General features: G+C 52.1%; 1 protein-coding gene across 3 annotated transcripts; it reads right to left on the reverse strand.

Annotated features, from left to right (window-relative positions):
* Nucleotides 1–978: 978 nt before the first annotated feature.
* MARCHF2 (membrane associated ring-CH-type finger 2) lies at nt 979–15,531 on the reverse strand. 3 transcript variants are annotated; one of them, XM_060145312.1, is made up of 6 exons: nt 15,376–15,531; nt 11,323–11,550; nt 7,898–7,993; nt 5,727–5,922; nt 4,051–4,260; nt 979–1,802 (listed from the first exon to the last, which is right to left on the reverse strand). In XM_060145312.1, exons 2-6 carry the CDS (start codon nt 11,496–11,498, stop codon nt 1,644–1,646), a joined length of 837 nt encoding a protein of 278 aa, XP_060001295.1. In that variant the 5' UTR covers nt 11,499–11,550; nt 15,376–15,531; the 3' UTR covers nt 979–1,643. The 3 variants fall into 3 exon arrangements, with proteins under 3 accessions (XP_060001295.1, XP_060001293.1, XP_060001294.1); XM_060145310.1 differs by lacking the exon at nt 15,376–15,531 and adding an exon at nt 14,711–15,144; XM_060145311.1 differs by lacking the exons at nt 7,898–7,993; nt 15,376–15,531 and adding an exon at nt 14,711–15,153.
* Nucleotides 15,532–21,916: the final 6,385 nt, after the last annotated feature.

Here is a 21,916-nt window from a genome sequence, read left to right on the forward strand (position 1 = left end):
TTTTGGCCTGGACAGCCAGGGAAGTTCCCCCCTCCCCCTTAGATCTCTCTAGACCAGAGGGGCCCCTGGACCAGAAGAAGCCTCATGAATCTCTGAATTCCCTCGCCCAACAGGGCTCAGAAATGGCGGAAGAGGCCACAGCAGTCTGTCAGAATCATGGAGAGGAGGCCGAATACAAAGCAGCGGGGACAAGAAGGCACCTTTTCTCTGATCCCTTCTCCGGCAGTGGGTGTGACTGGAGATGAGCCACAAGCCAAGCCCAGGCTGAGGAGACAAACTTTCTACTAGGCTATGCTCCTCTATAGGCTGGTTGATTTAATCCAACACTGCCCAGATTCCTGGGTTTAGCCATCGCCTGCACTATTAATTCCTTCACTCTTTCCTGTAACTGACACTTTATGTTCTTTAAAAGAAGGATGTTTTGGGAATTCGCTGACGGTCTGGTGGTTAGGACTCTGCCCTCTCACTGCCAAGGCCTGGGTTCGATCCCTAGTTGGGGAACTAAGATCCTGCAAGCCTCCCAGTGAAGTCAAAGAAAAAAAGGATGTTAAAATGTTGCTTTACCTCACAGCCCACATTGAAACCCTACTATAAATAGCTTATTGTAAAAAATAAATAAGAGAATGATGCTGTTAAAGTGTAAATTCAGTCATACGCTCTGTCAAAGGATCTGAGTCTAAGACTTGCTCTCTCTCTGCTAGGGTTAAGGGTCATGAAAGTCAGCCTAGCACCAAACTACAACTCAGGACTTCCCTGGCGGTCCAGTGGTTAAGACTGTGCTTCCAATGCAGGGGGCGAGGGTTCGATCCCTGGTTGAGGAGTTAAGACCTCACATGCTGCATGATGTGGCCAAAAAAAAAAAAAGTACTGGGCCCTGTTCAGGGTGACCTTCGGTAAGTGTGGACATTACTTGTTAGTGAGTGTAAAGGGCCCAGCGGGGTATCTGACCCACGGGAGACACACAGGAAGTAGACACTATTCTTATGTATATTTATTTTAAATCATTTAATACATAGCCTTGCTACCTGCTCTTCACTTGAAAACTCGCACTTTGCTTCTAGCCCTGTGATCCCTCAAACCAGCCGAGAGCATTGGTTGTTGCTGCTGTTACCTCTGTGTGGTCCTGACTCCCCTCGGTCCCCGTGCCCTCACTTTGAGGCCTCAGAAACGTGACTGACAGGTCCGTTTTGTCCAGCAAGGGCTCCTTTTATTCATTGGGGGTGGGGTGGGGTAGGGGGGTGGGTTTTGAAACACGGTGCAACTTTATAAAGTTGAGGGTGCCGGGAATGTGAGCCTGCCAGGTGCAGAAAAGTGCAAGAAGCTTGCGGAACCTCCCAGCTCGACGGGTGCCCGCGACTCGCCTCTGGCCATGGCTGCTGGCCCAGGAGGGGCCAGGTAGACCTCAGAATGAGATCAGGGTGCCTGCTCCATCCGAAGCTCGGGACCACATCCGTCTGTTCTCCTCGTGTGTAAGAGTGTGCAAAACGATCTGAGAATAGCTTCACACGGGAATCACGGAATCAGCTCCACTTTGGCATCTCTTGGCCTAAGAAGCATTCCAGCTGTGCGGAAGTGTCGGGCAGTTTCTGTCCTTCCAAACACCAGGGCATCGCCAGCTGCCTCTGGCCCTGCCAGCCCGGCCTTCACACAGGCGTCTCCTCTGCCACCTTCTTCAGGAGCCCAGCTGCCAGAGGGGAGTGCTGGGTGCCTTCGGGGCCATCGGTGGCCCGGATCTTCAGGCGCACTTTCTGGTTGGTCCTCCTCCACTCGGAGTACAGCTGGCAATGGTAGCGGAATGAGACCTGCAGGGCAGGGTGGAGATGAGTGGGAGGGCCAGCCTCTGGCCATCCAGCCTCTACCCCCAAGAGAGGAAAAGCGGGCCCCTGAGGCATCTGCCTCGACCTAACCAGGACCAGGCTCCTGCTTGCAGAAGCAGGGGCAGCATCCAGGCATTTCTCACACAGACAGTGCACACACACCCATTCCCTCACCTGGGGAACCTCCCCACCAGCACTGAGGGCCCTGCAAAGGTGAGAGAGTCTGTGTGTGTGTGTGTGTGGAAGGGGGGGGGTCCCCTTCTGTCTCTCAGAGGGTGGCAGTGAAGTGATAAAGCCTCTTGGAAGGGGCCAAACGTCAATGGATCATAACTGCCAAAATGTGGAAGCAACTAAGATGTCCTTCAGTGGGTAAGTGGATAAATAAACTGTGGGACATCCAGACGATGGAATGTTATTTGGCACCAAAACGAAATGAGCTATCAAGTCATGAAAAGACATGGAGGAAGCTTAAATGCATATGACTAAGGGAAAGAAGCAGATCTGAAAAGGCTACAGGGAATTCCCTGGCGGTCCAGTGGTTAGGACTCAGTGCTTTCACTGAAAAGGCTATAGACTGCATGATTCCAACTATAGGACATTCTGGAAAAGGCAAAACTATGGCGACAGTAAGAGAAGCAGTGGTTAGCAGGGCTTGGGGGAGGGAGAGATGAACCGGAGGATCACAGAGGGGTTTTAGGGCAGTGAAAATACTCTGTATGACACTCTAATGGTGGATACATGTCATTATACATTTGCCTAAACCCACAAATTGTTCAACACCAAGAGTGAACCCCTAATGTAAACTATGGGCTGGGGGTGATGATGTGTCAGTGTTGGTTCATCGACTGCGATAAATGCACTGCTCTGGTGCCCTGCTGATCGTGGAGGAGGCTCTGCAGGTGTGGGGGAGGATTTTGGAGAACTCTGTACTTTATGCTCCATTTTGCTGTTTAACCTCAAACTGCTCTAATGAGTCAAATCTATTAAAAAAAAAAACTTTCTTTTTCCAATAAATGTCAATGGTTCATACTCTTTAACCAAGCCAGTTCCAAGAAACATTTGCACAGGTGGCACCCAAAACACAGTTTATAACGGCAAAAAAAAGAAGGGAAACAAAAAAACAAACCAACAAAAAAAAAACATTGGAAATGATCCCAGTGTCCATCAAAAGGGATTAGTTAAAAAAATACAGCATGCCCATACAATCAAGGATTGTTGGGTGGCTGCCTTTTTTTTTTTTAAAGGACATTAGCAAAGTGAAAACAAGCAGACTGCAAAGCAGGACCTATGATTTCATCCTACTTGTATTAAAAAACCTGCTTGGGGCTTCCCTGGTGGCGCAGTGGTTGAGAGTCCGCCTGCCAATGCAGGGGACACGGGTTCGTGCCCTGGTCCGGGAGGATCCCGCATGCCGTGGAGTGGCTGGGCCTGTGAGCCATGGCCGCTGAGCCTGCGCGTCCGGAGCCTGTGCTCCGCAACGGGAGAGGCCACAACAGTGAGAGGCCCGCTACCACAAAAAAAAAAAAAAAACCTGCTTGGTGGATGTGCTGGGAAACAATTCTTGAGGAGGGAGTGCCCCACAGCTGGAGGCCAGTGGTTCTGTCTGAGGGGCCAGACTCTGGGGACCTTTCCTCTCTGAGTGAGGGTTCTCATGCCTGCCAGAAGCCGGGGACAACACCCCACTACACTCCCTCTCTCTCAACCCCAGTCGTTTTCTCTCTCAGTACCCACCCCACCCCCGTGTGGGGCGATCGATCTTAGTTCCCGGACCATGGATCAACCCATGCCCCCTGCAGTGCAAGCGTGGAGTCTTAACCACTGGACCGCCAGGGAAGTCCCTTCTCTGTCTCTTGATGGTCCTCTCTCTCTGTCTCTCTTTCTCCTACTCTTTCTTTCGCAGCCTTTTGGTGTCCCTCTGCCTCTCCCCCCCCAACCCCCTCACCCGCCCTCCACCGCCAGTACAGTCTTGGTGGAGCTCGTGGCTGGCAGGGCCTGCACTCAGCAGAGGTGATCACGTGCCCTTGTATCCTTGGGGCAGAAGGTTCACGCCTGGCTCCCTGGACCTTGGACCAGCTTGGAATCTGGAGCTCCATGAGATGCTGGGAATTGCTTCCACCCGAGGGCCAGCCACAAACCGAGGCAGGCAGGGCGCCCCCTACCCCCTCCAAGCCACTGACCAAACCCCGGGCCTGACTGCTTGCAGATGCCTGCTCTGTGGCAGGCAGCCACTCACCAGCGTCCAGAGGACGTAGATGGTAAAGAGAGCAATGGTGAGGGCGATGAGCCCCACCGCCTCCAGCCGGCTATGGAGCCTGAGGTGGTCCTGGGCCCCACGCAGGCACAGCCAGCCTGAGATCGCGGCCAGAGGCGTGATGAACAGGAAGCACACCATGTCGCAGCACAGTGTCCTCTTCTCTGTCCGAGGCCCTGGGTCCTTCAGCCACTGCGGGGAAGAAGGGAGGGGGAGCCGCTGAGAGAGACCGTCATGCACCGCCCTCCCTCGAGCCTCTGCGGGGGGATGGGGTGCAGGACCGCCAGGCCCTCCGCCCCTTCTGCTGATGCCCATCTTCATCACTGGGCCCTGCAGGACCAGCCTCCTGCCTGGCACCTCCCTGCGTTCATTCCTTCTTTCAAATATTTATGGAGACGATGACGATGACAGGCCAGGCCCGGATAGGTGCGGGGCACTTCTGCCCCTGTTTTTTGTTTTTTGGTTCTTTGGTTTTTTTGGCCGTGCAGGGGATCAGACGCATGCCCCCTGCAGTGGAAGCACGGAGTCTTAACCACTGGACCGCCAGGGAAGTCCCATGACCTTGTTTTATAGATGGGGGAAACTGAGGGCACAGAGAGGCTGACCCATTTGTGCAAACTCATATGGCTAGTCGTCCACAAAGCCAGGACTGGAGCCCAGGAAGTCTTGTCCCAGGACCTGTGCGTCTTGGCCTCTATGCTACACTGCCTGCCACAGTTGATGGCAGGAAAAAGTCCCTGCCCATAGCTCCCATGCTAGTCGGGGGAGGCATGAAACAGGGTGAATGATCCGGATGGGGAAGGCTATGCCGAGGAGGTGACACCACAGAGAACCAAATGAGCAGAAGGGGCCTGGTGAAGAATGGGGGGGACAGCGCTCGAGGCTGCAGAAAGAGCATGTGCAAAGGCACTGGGGTGGGAGCGTGTGGGGGGGAGCGGTGCAGGCAGGCTGGCTCTCCCTCCAACTGTTCTCCTAAGAGCCCAATGTCCCGGGTGGGCCAGGGGCATTTCCAGGAGCCCACACCTCGGCACAGTGACATCCCCCTGCAGCTCTCAGCTGCCCCATGCCAAGCCAAGCTGGGCAGAGAGGAGCCTGGAGGGCACCCGGGCAACCAGCAATGCTCTGGAAAGCCATGTGGCTCCCGTCATGCCTGGGAATATCCCATCTCAACCCCCACCCAGCACACTCAGGCTACAGTCTAAGCTCCCAGGCTTGGCCCACAAAGCCCCCCGGCAAGGCCACTACCCCTCCTTCTGGGCCACTCCCCTCCTCCTTTAACTAGCTCCACTCCAGCCACGTGGGCTTTGTCAAAAACACCAAGCTTCTCCTGGCCTCAGAGCCTTTGCACTTGCTGTGCCCTCTGCCAGGACTGCCCTTCCTCAGGTTGGGCACTCCCTTCTCATTCCTCAGGTCTAAGCCTTAGGGTCACCTGAAGTGATCAAAACAGGGAGGAGGCACAGGGTCTGTCAGGTCTGGAATCTCAGGCCCGGTTCCCCACCCCCATCAGCAGAACTGGCCCTGGGGACAGGAGAAAGGTTCCTCCCTATAGAGAAGCTGCTTCCCCAGCCCCCCAGGATCCTCCAGGGCAATTCCCTCCTCCTGCCCCACGCCTACCTTCTTCCCCTCTGCCCACTCCAACCTCAGACTCCCAAGCATACCTCTGTGAGGGGCCGGGGCCTCTTCTCCACTGCAAACTCCGTGTGGCACAGCTCGCAGTAGCTGGTATTGGATGAGGAAAGCCATCTCTCCAGACAGCTCTTGTGCACAGCGCCCAGTGTGCCGGTGCAACCACATGGAGACAGCAAGCTCTCCCCGTTCGCTCCCTCATGGCAGATCCTGCAGAATGGACCATCGCTAGACACAGAGATGGGACACATGAGTAACGATCAAGTTTCCTGTCTATGCCTCCAGTGTCACATGCACTGGATCACAAGCTCAGCATCACCCCTATATGCTGCTACTTGGCAAACTCCTACTCATCCTTCAACGCCCGGCTCCAAATATCCTTTCCCTTGGGAAGTCTTCACAGACTCCCACAGGTGGAGTGATGTGCTCCCTCCCCAAGTTTCCCGTGGCACCTTTTTCAGCCCAGGGTGAGCATCACTTGTACCTGCCTGCCCAGCGTCCACTCCTCCTTCTCCTACAATGCCACCATGATTGTACTGGGCAACCAATCCACTCTCAACTCTTGGTCCTCAAGACGACACCCCTAATGACCTCAGGCCTGACCAATCAAAACACCACACGTCCCTGGTCACAGGGGCCGATTCAGGGAACAGCATGTGTGATGCAATCAGAGCCACTGGGAATTGATTCCTGAAATTCTTTTTTTTTTTTTTTTCCCTAAACTCCAGAACTACAGGCAGCATGGCTGATGTAAGTCTGGAGCTGCTGGCAGCAGCCTGGTCCCCACATGGAGTCTGTAAATGATGCCAAAACAGAGGGAAACAGAGGAAGGTGAAGCCAAGAGATAAGGAGAAGCAGAGTCTCAAGGACACCATCAGAAGCTCTGGATCCAGCCGCACCTGAAGGCCATGCTACCTAAGAAACCTGTGCGTCCAGGGAGAAGAGCTCCCTGGCTCTTCTGCTCTAGTGAGGCTCGGAAAACAGACATAAAAAGCGTCTGCAGGAAGCTGCTTCAGGGAAGTCTCGGCCCCAGCTTGGTCTCTGGGGATGCTGGGTCCTTCCTGGGGCAGCTCAGGGCCAGGGGCGTGGCCTTGGTGGCCCCAGCGGCTGTCCAGCACATGAGTCATTGTTTTCCAGACATTTCTGCCCAGAGAGAGGACTGCGGGAACACACGGAGGAGGCGGAGCAGGAGAGCTGTTTTCCAGATAACGCCAGTTTCCCCTCAGAAACTTTCTATCCTTTTCTCAGTGTCTCCTGCTGTGGGACGGGGCCTGGCTGCTTTGAAACCCAAGAGCTGAGCTGACCCCTCAGGTCTGCTTTCTGGTCCTCAATCCTGTGCCTGGGCTGCTACTTTTTCCTCCAAGGTCAAAAGGGCATGCCCGGCTCCCCTCTGCTCCCACACTCCCCACACACATCAAGTGAACAGGAAAGGGATCCCTGCTCCGGAAACCAAGCCGGGAAGTGGAAGTGACGAGGACCTTGAGGGAGAGCCACGTCGGTTTTGGGGTTTGTCCCTGAAGAACCCTACTTCAGAGGTGCAAGTTCAGAGAAAACAAAACACAAGAAAACAAAGCACACACTGATTTATGATTGAGCACTGATGAGGTCCCATGCACAATTTGGAGGGCAACATCTGGGTTAATTTTTCTCATTCTCACAGGGAGCCGGGGAGGAAGGTGCTCTTTTTGCCCCTGTTTTACAGACAGGGAAACTGAGGCATCGAGGGGTTAACCTGTTTGTGCAGAAGTCACACAGCCAGTCGTTGGGCACAGCTGGGATTGGAACCCAGGAAGTCACTCCAGGCCTGTATACTCTGAGCCACTAGGCTGCCTGCCACCGGTAGTAGGGCAAGAGAAATGGGCTTTACTCCCGAAATTCTGGGAGGAAAATTATGCAAATGATACAGTTGAGGAGGAGATGGGACGGGGGAGCGGGTGAGACATCCACAGATCCCAGTGGAGCTGACCAGAGCATGCTCCATGGGCAGAAGGGAGATGGAAATGGAAGCCATGGGGAATCGGGCAGCGGGAGGAGGCCAGGTGGAAGGGCTGGGGGGTGTGGAAATGCTCAGGGCAGCTTCCAGGAGGGCCTGGCTCACAGACCAGGGGGCGGAGAGAATGGAGGCCTCACAGAGGCCAGAGGGGCCCCAGGTGCTGGCCCTCAAGCCTGAGCCTTTGTGGATTGTCCTGGGGCCTGGAGATACCTCCTGGGCCTTCCTCTTTGTCCTCTGAAGGTTTCAGGGTCCAGAACTTTCTGCCCCACTTGGGGTGCCATGCGCCCCCAGGAATCAGGGTCTCCTCTGAAGTGAAATGGAAGGCTTGATTTTATGGTCATGGAACCAGCCAGGTGCTGGGGACAGTATCTTTCAGCCCCACCCTTGCTGCTCCCAGATGGCACAGGCTGGCTGGGAGGAGGAGTTACAGGGTGAGTGAAGAGAAGGAGGGGGACAGTGACCTGCTTGTGTGGCCTCTGCCGACCCCAGCACCTCCCAGCAGTGGCAGTGGAGGATCCTCATTTCCTCCTGGGGAGATCGGCCAGGAGGCTGTAAAGAGGGCCCCATCCCTGGATGATGACAACCCTCTGGGAAAACAGCAGCCCTCTCTCTAGGAAGGGTTGTTCTGCCCTGGCCTTCAGTCTGGGCAAGTTGGGATTGAGCTGCATCAAAAGGCAGAGGGGGGCTTCCCTGGTGGCGCAGTGGTTGAGAGTCCGCCTGCCGATGCAGGGGACGCGGGCTCGTGCCCCGGTCCGGGAAGATCCCATGTGCCGCGGAGCGGCTGGGCCCGTGAGCCATGGCCACTGAGCCTGCGCGTCCGGAGCCTGTGCTCCACAGCGGGAGAGGCCACAACAGTGGGAGGCCCGCGTACGGCAAGAAAAAAAAAAAATAAGGCAGAGGGGGGACTTCCCTGGCGGTCCAGTGGTTAAGACTCCGTGCTTCCACTGCAGGGAGTACGGGTTCGATCCCTGGCCGGGGAACTAAGATCCCACATGCCTCACAGTGCAGCCCAAAAACAAGACAAAACAAAAAGGCAGAAGAAACAGCCGTCAAAAAGAACGAAATTTTGCCATTTGCAGCAACATGGATGGACTTGGAGGGTGTTATGCTGAGTGAAATGAGTCAGACAGAGAAAGACAATTACTATATGCTTATGTGTGGAATCTAAAAAATACAAGAAACTAGTGAGTATAACAACACAAAAAGCAGACTCAGAGATATAGAGAACAAACTAGTGGTTACCAGAGGTGAGAGGGAGGAGAAGGGCAACGTGAGGGTCGGGAAGCGGGAGGTACGAACTATTGGGTGTAAGATAGGTTACAGGGATGTCTTGTACAGCACCGGGAATAGAGCCAATATTTTGTAATAACTGTAAATGGACTGTAACCTTTAAAAATTATATAAAAATTTAAAAATTAAAAAAAAATAGCACTACCATACAATCCAGCCAAAAAAATAAAAAATGGCAGAGGGGCAGATCAGGAGGGCCCTGCGGTCGGTCTCAGTGGGCAGAGCTGTCCTGACCACCAGCTGCCCGCGGAGGGGCCGCTCTGGTACCGCTGCTTGCCTGGGTCTCTGAGGGCTGCAGGGGAGGCTGATGGGACCGAACAGGCTTCTCCTCCTGCCCCCCACACCCAAGGGGGAGCCCTAGGTTCAAGCCTCAGCTCTGCTCAGTGACACTGGCAGGGGTCCAGCTCCCTCTGGGACTCGGTTTCCCCAGGTGTAAAAAGGGACGGTGGGGCAAGGTGACGTCAACTCACTCAGTGGCCCCCAGGAACCCCATGGAGGGAGACTTCCTCCCTGCCCCCCACCCCGGCAGCTCTGGCTAGGAGGCCCCTGGGCCCACCAAGGGTCCCCTTGCTCCCAGCCTGGCTCAAGCAGCACAGACCCTGTCCTGACTTCAGGGGGTCTGATGGAGATGCAGACATAAAAACCAAGACCCTGGAGGAAGCCCAGAAGGAGAACGCCAATCTCATCTGGGCTTAGGCAAGGCTTCCTGAAAGAAGTGATGCCAGGCAAAGACTTACAGGGTGACTGGCAGTGGGCTCCCTCCAAAGCACTGCAAGGCTTCCATCTGCTTCTTTTTATGTTTTGAATGAAAAGCTTATGAATTGACTCTGACACCTGCTACAACACAGATGAACCCTAGAGACATGATGCTCAGTGAAAGAAGCCGTCACAAAAGGACAAATACTGTCTGATTCCACTCACAGGGGGTCCCTACAGGAGTCAGATCCACAGAGACAGAAAGTAGATGGTGGGGGCCGGGGGCTGGGGAGTGAGTGTCTAATGAGGACAGAGTTTCAGTTTTGCAAGATTAAAACAGTTATGGGGTTGAATGGTGGTGATGGTTGCACAACACTGTGAACATACTTAAAGCCACTGAACTGTACACTTTTAAATGGCCAAGAGGGCTTCCCTGGTGGCGCAGTGGTTAAGAATCCGCCTGCGAACGCAGGGCACACGGGTTCGAGCCCTGGTCCGGGAAGAACCCACATGCCACGGAGCAACTAAGCCCGTGCGCCACAACTACTGAGCCTGCGCTCTAGAGCCCACGAGCCACGACTACTGAGTCTGCACGCCACAGCTACTGAAGCTGCGCACCTAGAGTCCATGCTCTGCAACAAGAGAAGCCACCACAATGAGAAGCCCGCGCACCGCAAGGAAGAGTAGCCCCTGCTTGCCACAACTAGAGAAAGCCCGCGTGCAGCAACGAAGACCCAACACAGCCAAAGATAAATAAATAAAATAAATAAATTTAATAAAAATAAAATGGCCAAGAAGATAAATTGTGTTATATCGTAACAATAAAAAAAAATTGGAAAGAAAAGCTTATGAATTAAATTGTCTCAAGTAAACATCATGAAAATACATTAAACTTGAAAAATTGGGGCCAGATTAAATCTTAATGAGTTAAAGTGGATTTAAATTTGTGTGGGGTTTCCTTAAATCTCTTTTCCTTGGAACTGGTGACAAGTTGGTGAACCAGGCAGACTCAGCTCACACATGGGTCTGGAAGGCTGGCACTGAGGTTGAAATACATTTATCAACTGCTTAGGAGGTGGCAAAGCCCCTTGCGGGCACTTTATGTGGACCACGGCCACGTACTCTCAAAACAACCCAGTGAGGAAGGTGTCCCCAGTTTAGAGATACGGGGGTGAAGCAACTCTTCCCAGGTTGTACAGGGAGAGAGGCTTCTACTCAGGACCTGAGCCCAGGCACCCTGAGTCCACAGCCAGCCATGTCCTCAAGCAGCCTCCCCAAGACGTGAGCTACTCATCAACATTGGACCTTCAGATTTCACCCAGTAATCTGGAGTTTCTGCTTTTCATGAAGAATCAGACCTGGCTAGCCAGTTTCCACGTGGTGATTACTGGTTTATTTGCCCACCTGGCCCCTCTAGGTGGCTGGATTTCTTTTTTGTTTTTTTTTCTGGCCCGCGGCTAGTGGGATCTTAGTTCCCCGACCAGAGATCGAACCCAGGCCCCGGCAGTGAAAGCACCAAGCCCTAACCACTGGACCACCAGGGGATTCCCGCAGTTGGATTTCTGACCCCAGGCAGGGCTGGGAGGAAATCCCTTGGGCCCGAGAGCGAAGTGAGTGAAGGCAAAGATCCCTGCTTGGCCACCACTAACCTCGGTGTGTCCAAGGCCCGGATGACAGTTGAGAGGAGCCGGCCGTCCCTTGAAGTCACCTGTGCCACATACTGGGGTGGCCCAAGGCCCGTGGCCTCCACGACCTTGGAGAAGGCGGGGCTGTCGGAGCAGTCGCACAGGGAGCCAGGGAGGTGACAGCAGTCACCCGTCGTCATGGCCACAGGGAGCCCCGCGTCCTCAGGGCCCGAGGCCCATGGTCCCAGGAGCCTGGGGAGAGGCCGGCAGGAAGATTAAGGGCAAGGTTAGCAAGCCACACACCGAATCCAGCTCTCTGAGCCTCGGTTGCCCAATCTATACAATGGGGCTTTGGAGGGGGCTGTGAGGATTCAATAAGGTCACACATGCAGCTCAGCCCAGGCCTGGCACGTCTCAGGGGCTTGATTATATTACCTCTGACCCTCCTAAGAAAGGCCAGCCCAGCCCAGCCTGCAAAGCATGCAGGTCACCCCCAATATCACCTTTCCAGACATAATAACAGCACCTAACAGTGACTGAACACCTTCTGTGTAGCAGGCCCTGTGCTTGGCGCTTTCCAGGAACAGAACCATGCCCGCCAACCATGTAGAGACTGTTCTCCATGGACTGGATTGCTGGGCCTGGGCTCACGCCCACCTTTGAGTGGGCCGGAACTGAGCTAGAAACTTGGCCCAGCAGACCAGGATGGTGAGTCACATTGACCCTCCTGGTTGACGGTCTCTTGTGGGGCTCTGAACTCCTTGATAACTCAGGCTATCAAGGAAGTGGCCCAGGCTGGGGAGGACCATGACAGTCTCTGTCCCCACCCACCAAAGCAGCTGCTCTAACCCATGCCTCTGTCCCCAAGGAAAGGCCACTGGAGCAATCTGGAGTCTGCTCTGGGTGGGAGACTTCAGCAGGATTCTGTCCCCCACCCCAGGGTCTGACCTGACAAAAGGAACCCTTGGCAAGCTCTTCTTCCGTCACAGAACCAGCCAGCGAGTCTTGTGTGTTTCCCTTGGAGAATTTCATGAAAGTAACAGAGGCCTCTTGAAGCCAATACAGGTGCTCTGGAGCTAAGGATCTCTGTCCCAAACTTGTCTCATACTCCACCGTTTGTCCCTAGGAACTATGATCCAGAGACCCCCGAAACACTCGCTGAGGTCCCCCCACAATTGTTTTTTACCAACCCTTGCCAGTCAAACTCTGAGACCCAAAGAGGGGCGGGAGGGAAGCAGTGTAAGTCATTGGCTAACTTTTTGCACCAGGACAGTCTGCTGCCAGATCAACAGTCTCTGAACAGCTCAGCCAGAAGACCTCCAGGCTCAGCAGGCCCTTCTGAGCCTCTATAGTTGGGCTGCTGTTGGCCACATAAGCAAGTGTCAGCCCAGAGGCAGGAGGAGGCTGGGAGGAAGGCTGCATGACTGAGATAACATCCTCAGGGCAGTGGCCAGGCCTGCCATGTTGTGTACACTGCTGTCCCTTCCGAGTGCCTGCAACCAGAATTTCCAGCTCAGAGGCCAGCAGGGAAGTCGCTGGGTTACCCAAGGGAATGCAGGCAGAGGGGAATCCACTCCTCTTGCCCCTCCAAGGATTGGCCTTCACATTTCTGCAAGTAATTGGGCATCACAAGAAACATCACAGCTACTGTATATTAAGTTCTATCATTTCTTTTACTGTCAAGGGAAAAACAAAAACACTGGTAAAATCTGCTAATGCAAGGCCTGCAAATCACAAAAATAATAATAGCAGCTACTGTTTATTAAGTACCTACTGCAAGCCAGGTACTGTTCTAAGCTTACTGAACTCAAACAGTTGTTATAAGTGTCCCCTTCAAAGGTCACCTCCCCAGAGAGGCTTTCCCTGACCACTCTGGTCAAAGTGCCATTGGTGTCCACATTATTGCCCTTACAGAATGTACCCCTCTCTGAAATGCTCTTTCCTTTTTATTTTGAGAGGCCAATGCCGCCTTTATTCCTGAGTCAGCAGCTACTGGAGAGGGTGCTCAGGCATACGGCCGCAGTGGGCTCCCTCTCGATCCATCCAAGAACCGGGCAACGGCCAGACCCAGGGGGTCCAGTGACTCAGCGGCCTTAGGAACAGCGCAGAAGACTCTCTGCCTACGGGCCTGAAATGCCCTTATTTCTTTCCCTTCTTTTCTTTTTTGGTCGCGCCGCACGGCTTGTGGGATCTTAGCTCCCCGACTAGGGATTGAACCTGGACCCTCAGCAGTGAAAGAGCAGAGTCCTAACCACTGGACCGCCAGGGAATTCCCATGAAATGCTCTTATTTCTTCATCTACTGGTTTAACCACGTCTGTCTTCCACTCATCAGTCTCTCCAGCACCTGGCCCTGTGTCTAGTACAGAGTTCCTGCATTAATTTTTCAGCCCCTCCTCTGTGTAAATGCAGGGTTGGGAGAGCCAGGTCTCTTGACCCCGCCCCCCAGACCCTGGTCTGCCAGCACCCATGACGGGAATCAGAAATATTTAGAGGCTAGAGATCTGTGCAAAGCACAGAGGCTTGGGCTTGCAAGAGGCCAAACTCGAGGCTGGATGCAAGGATAGGGTGGCTGCAGCTCTGGGGCTGCTGGGATGGCAGAGCGAGCCAATGCCTCAAGCAAACTTGGCCCAGTGCTTGAGAGATGGATTTCACTGAGTCTTCACAACAAAACTATGACGTAAGTCCAATAATTACCCCCAGTTGACAGGTGAGGAGACTGAGGCTCAGAGAGGGGCAGCTTCTTGCCCAAGATCACACAGCTAAGTCAGGACAGTGCCAGGATTTGAACTTAGTCCAGTGGGTGGGTCTGGGACTCAAGAGATCTGGGTTCTTTTAAGTCCTGACTCTGTTACTAATGCTGTCTGTCCTGGAACAAGACACTTGGCTTCTCTGGGCCTCATTTTTCTCCTTTGTCAAATAAGTTGATGAAGCTAGTGGACTGTGTCTGCTGAGGGCTTCCTGGGAAGGAGCAGCCAGGCTCAATTCCTCCAGCGAAGCTCGCCCTTGGCTAAGCTTGTCTGGGGTGGTGCTGGGGAACCACAACCTTTCCACACCTACCCAGACTCCTTTTTTCTGAGGGCAGGAATCCAAGGGAAGAAGAGTCAGAGGGCCCTAGCTCCCCACAGTGTCATCTCAGTCCAGCTGCTTTGCTCTCTGGGCCTCAGTTTTCTCTTCTGTATAATGGGGGTCCCAGTGAAACCCAGCTCATACATGCATAAATATGAGAAAGTCAATAAATATTAGCTCTATTGATAATTACCGTCATCAGCTTATAGAGCTGTTGGTAGGGTTTGATGAGACAAGGCACAGCCAGTGCCTGGCACACAGTAAGCACTCAACAAATGCTCACTGTTATTATTTTTTAGGATAAACATGGAGCCTGTCAAATGCATTCATTCCTCTTCACTTACCACAGAGAGGCTCCTGTATGCCCTTCAGTACTTGAATGGCCCTGCACTGAAGGCCAGGCTCTAATCGCAGCTCTGATCATTACTCGCTGTGTAGCCCTGTGCAAAAGGCTTGACCTCTCTGAGCCTTGATTCCTCATCCGTATAGCAGGGAACGTTTCTAGTACTTCCACTTAATATGGTCGATAGAGGACTAAATGACCTAATCCTATAAATTCTGGCTATCCCGTTTTGAGCACACACGAACAGGCAGGCACTCTGCTAACCAAGTGCCTGGGTCATTATATTTACTATTTTCCTGGCAGAGCCCCTCTGAGGAGGAGGTTGGGGAAGGTGACTGGTCATTTACTGACCGCCTACTGTGTGCAGAGCGCTTTCCTCATTTGCCACCTCCTGATTCCTCCCAACAGCCCAATTAGGTTGGTACTAGGATGACCCGGTTTCACAGATGAGGAGACCGAGGCTCAGAGAGGCACCTACTGTGTGCCGGCCCCCAGAGGACCTCCTGCATTCTGCAAAGACGGAAATTGCGATCACCTAGTCCCTGGGAAGGCTGAGGCCGACTGTCCCAGCCCGGCCGTCCCGCCTGGGGGCCGGGCTCGGGCCTCAAACTCGGGGCCGGCCCGCGGATCGGCACCCTCCGGCCCCATCCTCCCGCCCGTGCCTACCTGATCCGCGGCCGGGCCGGGCGGCCGCGCAGGCCCCTCCGCTTGCCCCGGCCCTGGTCCCGGCCCGGCCGGTCTTGTCAGCGCCGCTAGCTCCGCTCCGGCCGGCACCTGCGTCGGGACACCGCCCGCCAAGCAGACGGCGCCACGAACCAATGGCGACCGCCTCTCGCCTACACTGGCCAGTCGCCGTAGAACTCCCGCCCTGGGAGGCGGGGCCAGAGGCGACGGGGACGTCCTGGGCCGCACAGGCCCGGCGGCGCCGCAGCTGCTGGCCCCGCCCCTGCTGCGTCCTGGCTCCACCCCAGTCTATGCCCCGCCCCCATCCCTGGCCCCTCCCCATGCCGACTCGGGGCACGAGCGGGGCACGTGGCGCCACCTGCAGAAGACCAGTTAATAGATACCGTTACAGAATTCAACGCGAGGGAGGGTGGGAGGGAGGGAGACGCAAGAGGGAAGAGATATGGGAACATATGTATATGTATAACTGATTCACTTTGTTATAAAGCAGAAACTAACACACCATTGTAAAGCAATTATACCCCAATAAAGATGTTAAAAAAAACAAAAAGAATTCAACGCGACACTAGCGAAGGGATTTGTAAGTGTTCGTCACCTCTCTTAGGCTTCTCGCCAATCCTGGGGGAGGGATGAACCGTCCGATTACATTTTACAGAGAGGAACTACAGAAGTCTAGAGAGGTTAAGGGGCCGTGGAAGAGCATAAAGCCAACATCATTTATTTATCATTCACATTCATTCATACATACAACAAATTCATTCATTAGATGTAATAAGCATCAATAAGAGGGCCTATTATGAGCCAGGCACTGTGCTAGGCGCTGTGGACACAATGTTGAGTAAATATTGCTGCTCTCATGGACCTCAGTCTAGGGAATGACATAGACATTACGCAGTCAATTATGTAATTCTTAATTACAAAGGTGATAAATTATAGCGAGTGAGGGAGGCATATCATGGAATATTTGGAAAGTCCAAAAATATTTCCCTAAAGAAGCAATGGAACTGACAATGGTGAAGAGCTTGAGGTGGGATGCAAAGAGCTTGAGGTGGGATGGAGAATGGCCTCAACACTCCTTTCTTCCCCTGCCTTTATTGAATATGTAGATCAGCTCAATTACCTTAATCAAATTCTTCTGTGCTGTACTAGCTTACATTTTTCAAAAATGGAACAATAAGGGCTTCCCTGCTGGCACAGTGGTTGAGAGTCCGCCTGCCGATGCAGGGGACACGGGTTCATGCCCCGGTCCAGGAAGATTCCACATGCCACGGAGCGGCTGGGCCCGTGAGCCACGGCCGCTGAGCCTGCGCGTCCGGAGCCTGTGCTCCGCAACGGGAGAGGCCACAACAGTGAGAGGCCCGCGTACCGCAAAAAAAAAAAAAAAAAAAAGGAACAATAAATCATAACAGTTTTTAAAAGGTTACCTATAGAGGGAAGGGGTAAAATAGAAGGGACAAAGATAGAAGCTAGACTTTTAAAACTGTACCTTGTTTTGGATATCTGACTTTACAACCATGTAAATATTTTACATAACTTTAAAACAAAATTTTAAACATAAGATATCCCTAAAAACAAAAATAAGATAAAACAAATTAACCTGTGTATCCAGTTGGTGACAAAACAACGCAGAGATGAACTAGTGACTTTAAAACTCCACAGTTTGATTGTACATACCACTATATTGGTGGTGGTGGTGTTAAAATTGTTATTCTGAGCTTGTTGCACATTTAGTCTGGGATAAAGAAAAGGAGTGATTATGTTGGTGTCAAGAACTGAGCTTTTCAGAGGGAGTGAAGGAGGTACAGATGTAAGATTGATCACATTAAAGAAAAACCCTGTGGTCTTGAATTTGAATTGGGAGTATCATGATATATTTTATCTTTATAAAAAGCAAACATTTCCTACCTCTGTCCACTGAAAAAAAGTCTGAAACAAAGACGAACCTTCTTAATAAGCACCCCATAAGCCCAGATCGTGGTCTCTAAATACCATTTCCAGTTGAAAGAAGCCAGGAACACTGAGGAAAAATCTGATTCTGAGTCAGGGGCAGGAAATGTACAGACAAAAATGGCACATCTTGATGTACCAGAAAGGGAGTTATCAAAGACATTACCTGGTGAGATAATGTCAATGGGAGCCAATAAGAAGCTTCCATTGGCCACAAACTGGACAATTTGATCCTCAATAAGGATAATGATTGCAGATCAAAATGCATCAAATGTTCAACTTTGTGCATTTGGGTTTTTAATTTTTTATCTTAAAATAATGTCAAATTTACATAAAAGTTGCAGAAAGAATGCAAGAGCTCCCATAAACACTTTGCCCAGATTCCCCAATTGTTAACATTTTTGAATCCTTTGAGTAAAAGATACACACATGGTGTCTCATTAACCCTTAATTCTTCAGTGTTTCTTTCTTTCTTTGAGGCAGGTGGGCTTCTCTCTAGTTGTGGCAAGTGGGCTCAGTAGTTGAGGTGCACGGGCTTAGTTGCCCCAAGGCATGTGGGATCTTAGTTCCCTGACCAGCGATCGAACCCGCATCCCCTGCATTGGAAGGCCGATTCTTAATCACTGGACCACCAGTGAAGTCCCTAGTGTTTCTTTCTTTTTTTTTTTTAACCGATTGGTTTTCTTAACTTTTTAAAATTTATTAATTAATTAATTTTTATTTTTGTCTGCGTCGTGTCTTCATTGCTCCCCTTGGGCTTTCTCTAGTTGTGGCGAGCAGGGGCTACTCTTCGTTGCGGTGCACGGGCTTCTCATTGCAGTGGCTTCTCTTGTTGCAGAGCACGGGCTCTAGGCACACAGGCTTCAGTAGTTGTGGCACGTGGGCTCAGTAGCTGTAGCTCGCAGACTCTAGAACGCAGGCTCAGTAGCTGTGGCGCACAGGCTTAGTTGCTCCACAGCATGGGGGAATCTTCCCAGACCAGGGCTTGAACCTGTTTCCCCTGCATTGGCAGGCGTATTCTTAACCACTGCACCACCAGAGAAGTCCCAGTTTATTCCTTTTTTTTTTTTTTTGCGGTACGCGGGCCTCTCACTGTTGTGGCCTCTCCCGCTGCAGAGCACAGGCTCCGGACGCGCAGGCTCAACGGCCATGGCTCACAGGCCCAGCTGCTCTGCGGCATGTGGGATCTTCCCGGACCGGAGCACGAACCGTGTCCCCTGCATCGGCAGGCGGACTCTCAACCACTGTGCCACCAGGGAAGCCCCCCAGTTTATTTCTTAAGTAAAGCACATTCTTCCACATAATCACAGTATGATCTTCAAAATCAGGAAATTAATATGGATCCAATATCACCAGGTAATTCCCAAATCCCATTCAGAGTTTCAGTAAAGTTCTTTAAATCTCCAGCATCCGTCCCAGGATCACATGTTGTATTTTGCTGTCTAATTCAGTCCCCTGCAGTCTGGAACAATTCCTCATTCTTTCCTTGTCTTTTATGACCTTGATATTTTTGGAGATTACTGGCTAGTTATTTTGTAGAAAGCCTCTCAATTTGCTTTTCTTTAATATTTCCTCATGACATGCATTTAGGACAGAAACCACAGAAGTGATGTTGTGTTCTCAGCGCATGTATCAGGAGGCAAAGAATGTTGATTTCTTCCACTACTTATAAACTACCCTAATTATATTAACCTGATTATGTTAAAACGGTGTCTTCCAGGGACTTCCCCTGAGGTCCAGTTGTTAAGACTTTCCCTTCCAATGCAGGGGGTGTGGGTTCCATCCCTGGTCAGGGAGCTAAGATCTCACATGCCTGGCGGCCAAAAAATCAAAACATATAACGAAGCAATATTGTAACAAATTCAATAAGGGCTTTAAAAATGGTCCACATCTGCAGTGGTTAAGAATCCGCCTGCCAATGCAGAGGACAAGGGTTCAAGCCCTGGTCCGGGAAGTTCCCACATGCCGCGGAGCAACAAAGCCCGTGCGCCACAGCTACTGAGCCTGCGCTCTAGAGCCCACGAGCCACAAGGACTGAAGCCCGCGTGCCTAGAGCCCGTGCTCAGCCAACGCACTGAGAAGCCCACGCACTGCAACGAAGAGTAGACCCCGCTCGCCGCAGCTAGAGAAAGTGCGCACGCAACAAGGAAGACCCAGCGCAGCCAAAAATAAATAAATAAATAAAATAAAAATGGTCCACATCAAAAATATATATATATTTTTAAATTAATTAATTAAATGGTGTCTTCCAGGTTTCTCCAGCATGAGTTCATGTTGCACTTATCAGTAAGTGCCTTATTGGAAGATACCATGAAACTGATTAAATATCTGCTCCTCAACAGACCTTCACCCACCAGATTTAATATTCATTGATGATTCTTGCCTGAGTTAAATTTTGTTGCTGTTGTTAGCAAAGAGGGTTTTATTTTTATTTACAAGAATTCTGGAGGAGGATAGCTGCTGGCATTGATTTGGTCAAATGATATTAGATTACTAGATACTAGATTCTCTTGGCCTTTTTCTCATGTAGCTAGATGGCTGCTGTGGCTCCAGGCAGCACATCCTCAATGAAGGCAGGAAAAAGGGAGTGGCACGGAGGTGTCCACCATGTCTGTCTCTTCTATCAGATAATGGTTGCTAAATGATGATTGTTTTCTAATTCCATCTTTGGCACTTCCTTCCTTATTGGCTCAACAAGATGTTCCAGAGTGGTTTTTTCTTGAAATTTTACCGGCCCCAGTTCTGGACTCCACCCTTTCTCCAAGGAGCTTTCCTTCTGTTTAGTGGGGAATAATATTTAGAAACCAAGATCTGGGTGCCAGGTGGGCTCATTCCTACCACAGTATCATTATTTCTTTTTTTTTAAAGTTTTTTTTTAAAAAACAAATTTACTTATTTAATTTTGGCTGCTTGGGTCTTCGTTGCTGCGCACAGGCTTTCTCTAGTTGCGGCTAGCGGGGACTACTCTTCTTCGTGGTGCGCGGGCTTCTCATTGCGGTGGCTTCTCTTGTTGCTCTAGGCACGGGCTCTAGGCATGCAGGCTTCAGTAGTTGTGCCTCACGGGGCTCTAGAGCGCAGGCTCAGCAGTTGTGGCGCACGGGCTTAGTTGCTCCGTGTCACGTGGGATCTTCCCGGACCAGGGCTCGAACCCGTGTCCCCTGCATTGGCAGGCGGATTCCTAACCTCTGCGCCACCAGGGAAGGCCAGTGTCATTATTTCTTGCTTCTCTCATTGTAATATGTTACAATATGTCCCTATATTATCTTATGTCTTTAAACCCATGAGTGCACACCAATATCTCTAATTCGAATTCAACACCAAGGTTTATTCCAGCCCCTTTACATGTTTCTAAAGTCCTTCTGTGACGGTGAAAAACCTGGTTCCCGGGGCTTCTCTGGTGGCGGGATCCAAGGAAGATCCCACATGCCGTGGAGCAATTAAGCCCTTGCGCCACAGCTACTGAGTCTGCGCTGTAGAGCCCACGAGCCACAACTACTGAAGCCTGCGCGCCTAGAGTCCGTGCTCCGCAACAAGAGAAGCCACTGCGATGAGAAGCCCCCACTCACCGCAACAAGAGAAAGCCCGTGTGCAGCAATGAAGACCCAACGCAGCCAAAAGTAAATAAAATAAATTTATATTAAAAAAAAATGCCTGGCACAGAGAGAACACGCTGTGCTTAGTAAGTCACTGAATGTAGAGTAATTGAAACAACATCGCTGTACTGTGACCCCCAAGGGCACAGGGTCACATCATTCTTGTTCTCAGGTATGTGCCCCAGGGCTGGCCAATCACAGAGGCTCCAGAAAGGTTTGATTTTTTTTTTTTTTTTTTTTGGCTACGCTGCAGGGCATCCGGGATCTTAGTTCCCCTAACCAGGGATGAACCCGTGCCCCCTGCAGTGGAAGCGCGGAGTCCTAACCACCGGACTACCAGGGAAGTCCCAGATTTCATCTTCTGACTGCTTGAAACCCTTCAGGGTGCCTCACCACTTTTCCTGGCCCTCCCGACCTCTCCTTCCACCACCCACCCTCTCCACGCCCTGCCCTGTCCAAACCCAGGGGAGTCAGCGCCCCCAAGGGCTGTTATGAACGGCTCCCACCAGACCCCCAGCTCTCCCACCAACGTCCTTGGCCCAGGATACCCCTTAGGCCTGGACCACACACCCTGACTTACTCCACCCCCCTTTTCGGAACATTCCCTGTGGCTCTGAGCTCCTCGGGAGAGATGTATCTGGGCTCGCCCATCCCTCCAGGCAGGGCAGCCAGTGCCTGGAGGGCGTGCATCCCCCTCTCTGGTAGCTCTCCTAGGGGTCAAGGTCACAAGTGGCTTTAGCCAGAGGCTGGAGCTTCTAGAACAGCTGCCGGAACTCAGGTGAGAGGAAACACATTGGGTCATGTGATCAGTGCAGGGTAGGGTGGAGGGCCCATATAGGCCTGGGGGGATGGCTATAAGCCTCCTCTGCAGTGGCAGGTGGCCCTCAAGCCAGCCCTGCCACCCGGACCAGCGGGAGAAGCTGGGTCCTGAGGAGGGGCAGAGCAACAGTTGCCCCCCGGCCTGTGCGCTTCTCCTCTATCAC

The sequence above is a fragment of the Lagenorhynchus albirostris genome, chromosome 3, assembly GCF_949774975.1.
Source record: "Lagenorhynchus albirostris chromosome 3, mLagAlb1.1, whole genome shotgun sequence".
Taxonomy (NCBI): domain Eukaryota; kingdom Metazoa; phylum Chordata; class Mammalia; order Artiodactyla; family Delphinidae; genus Lagenorhynchus; species Lagenorhynchus albirostris.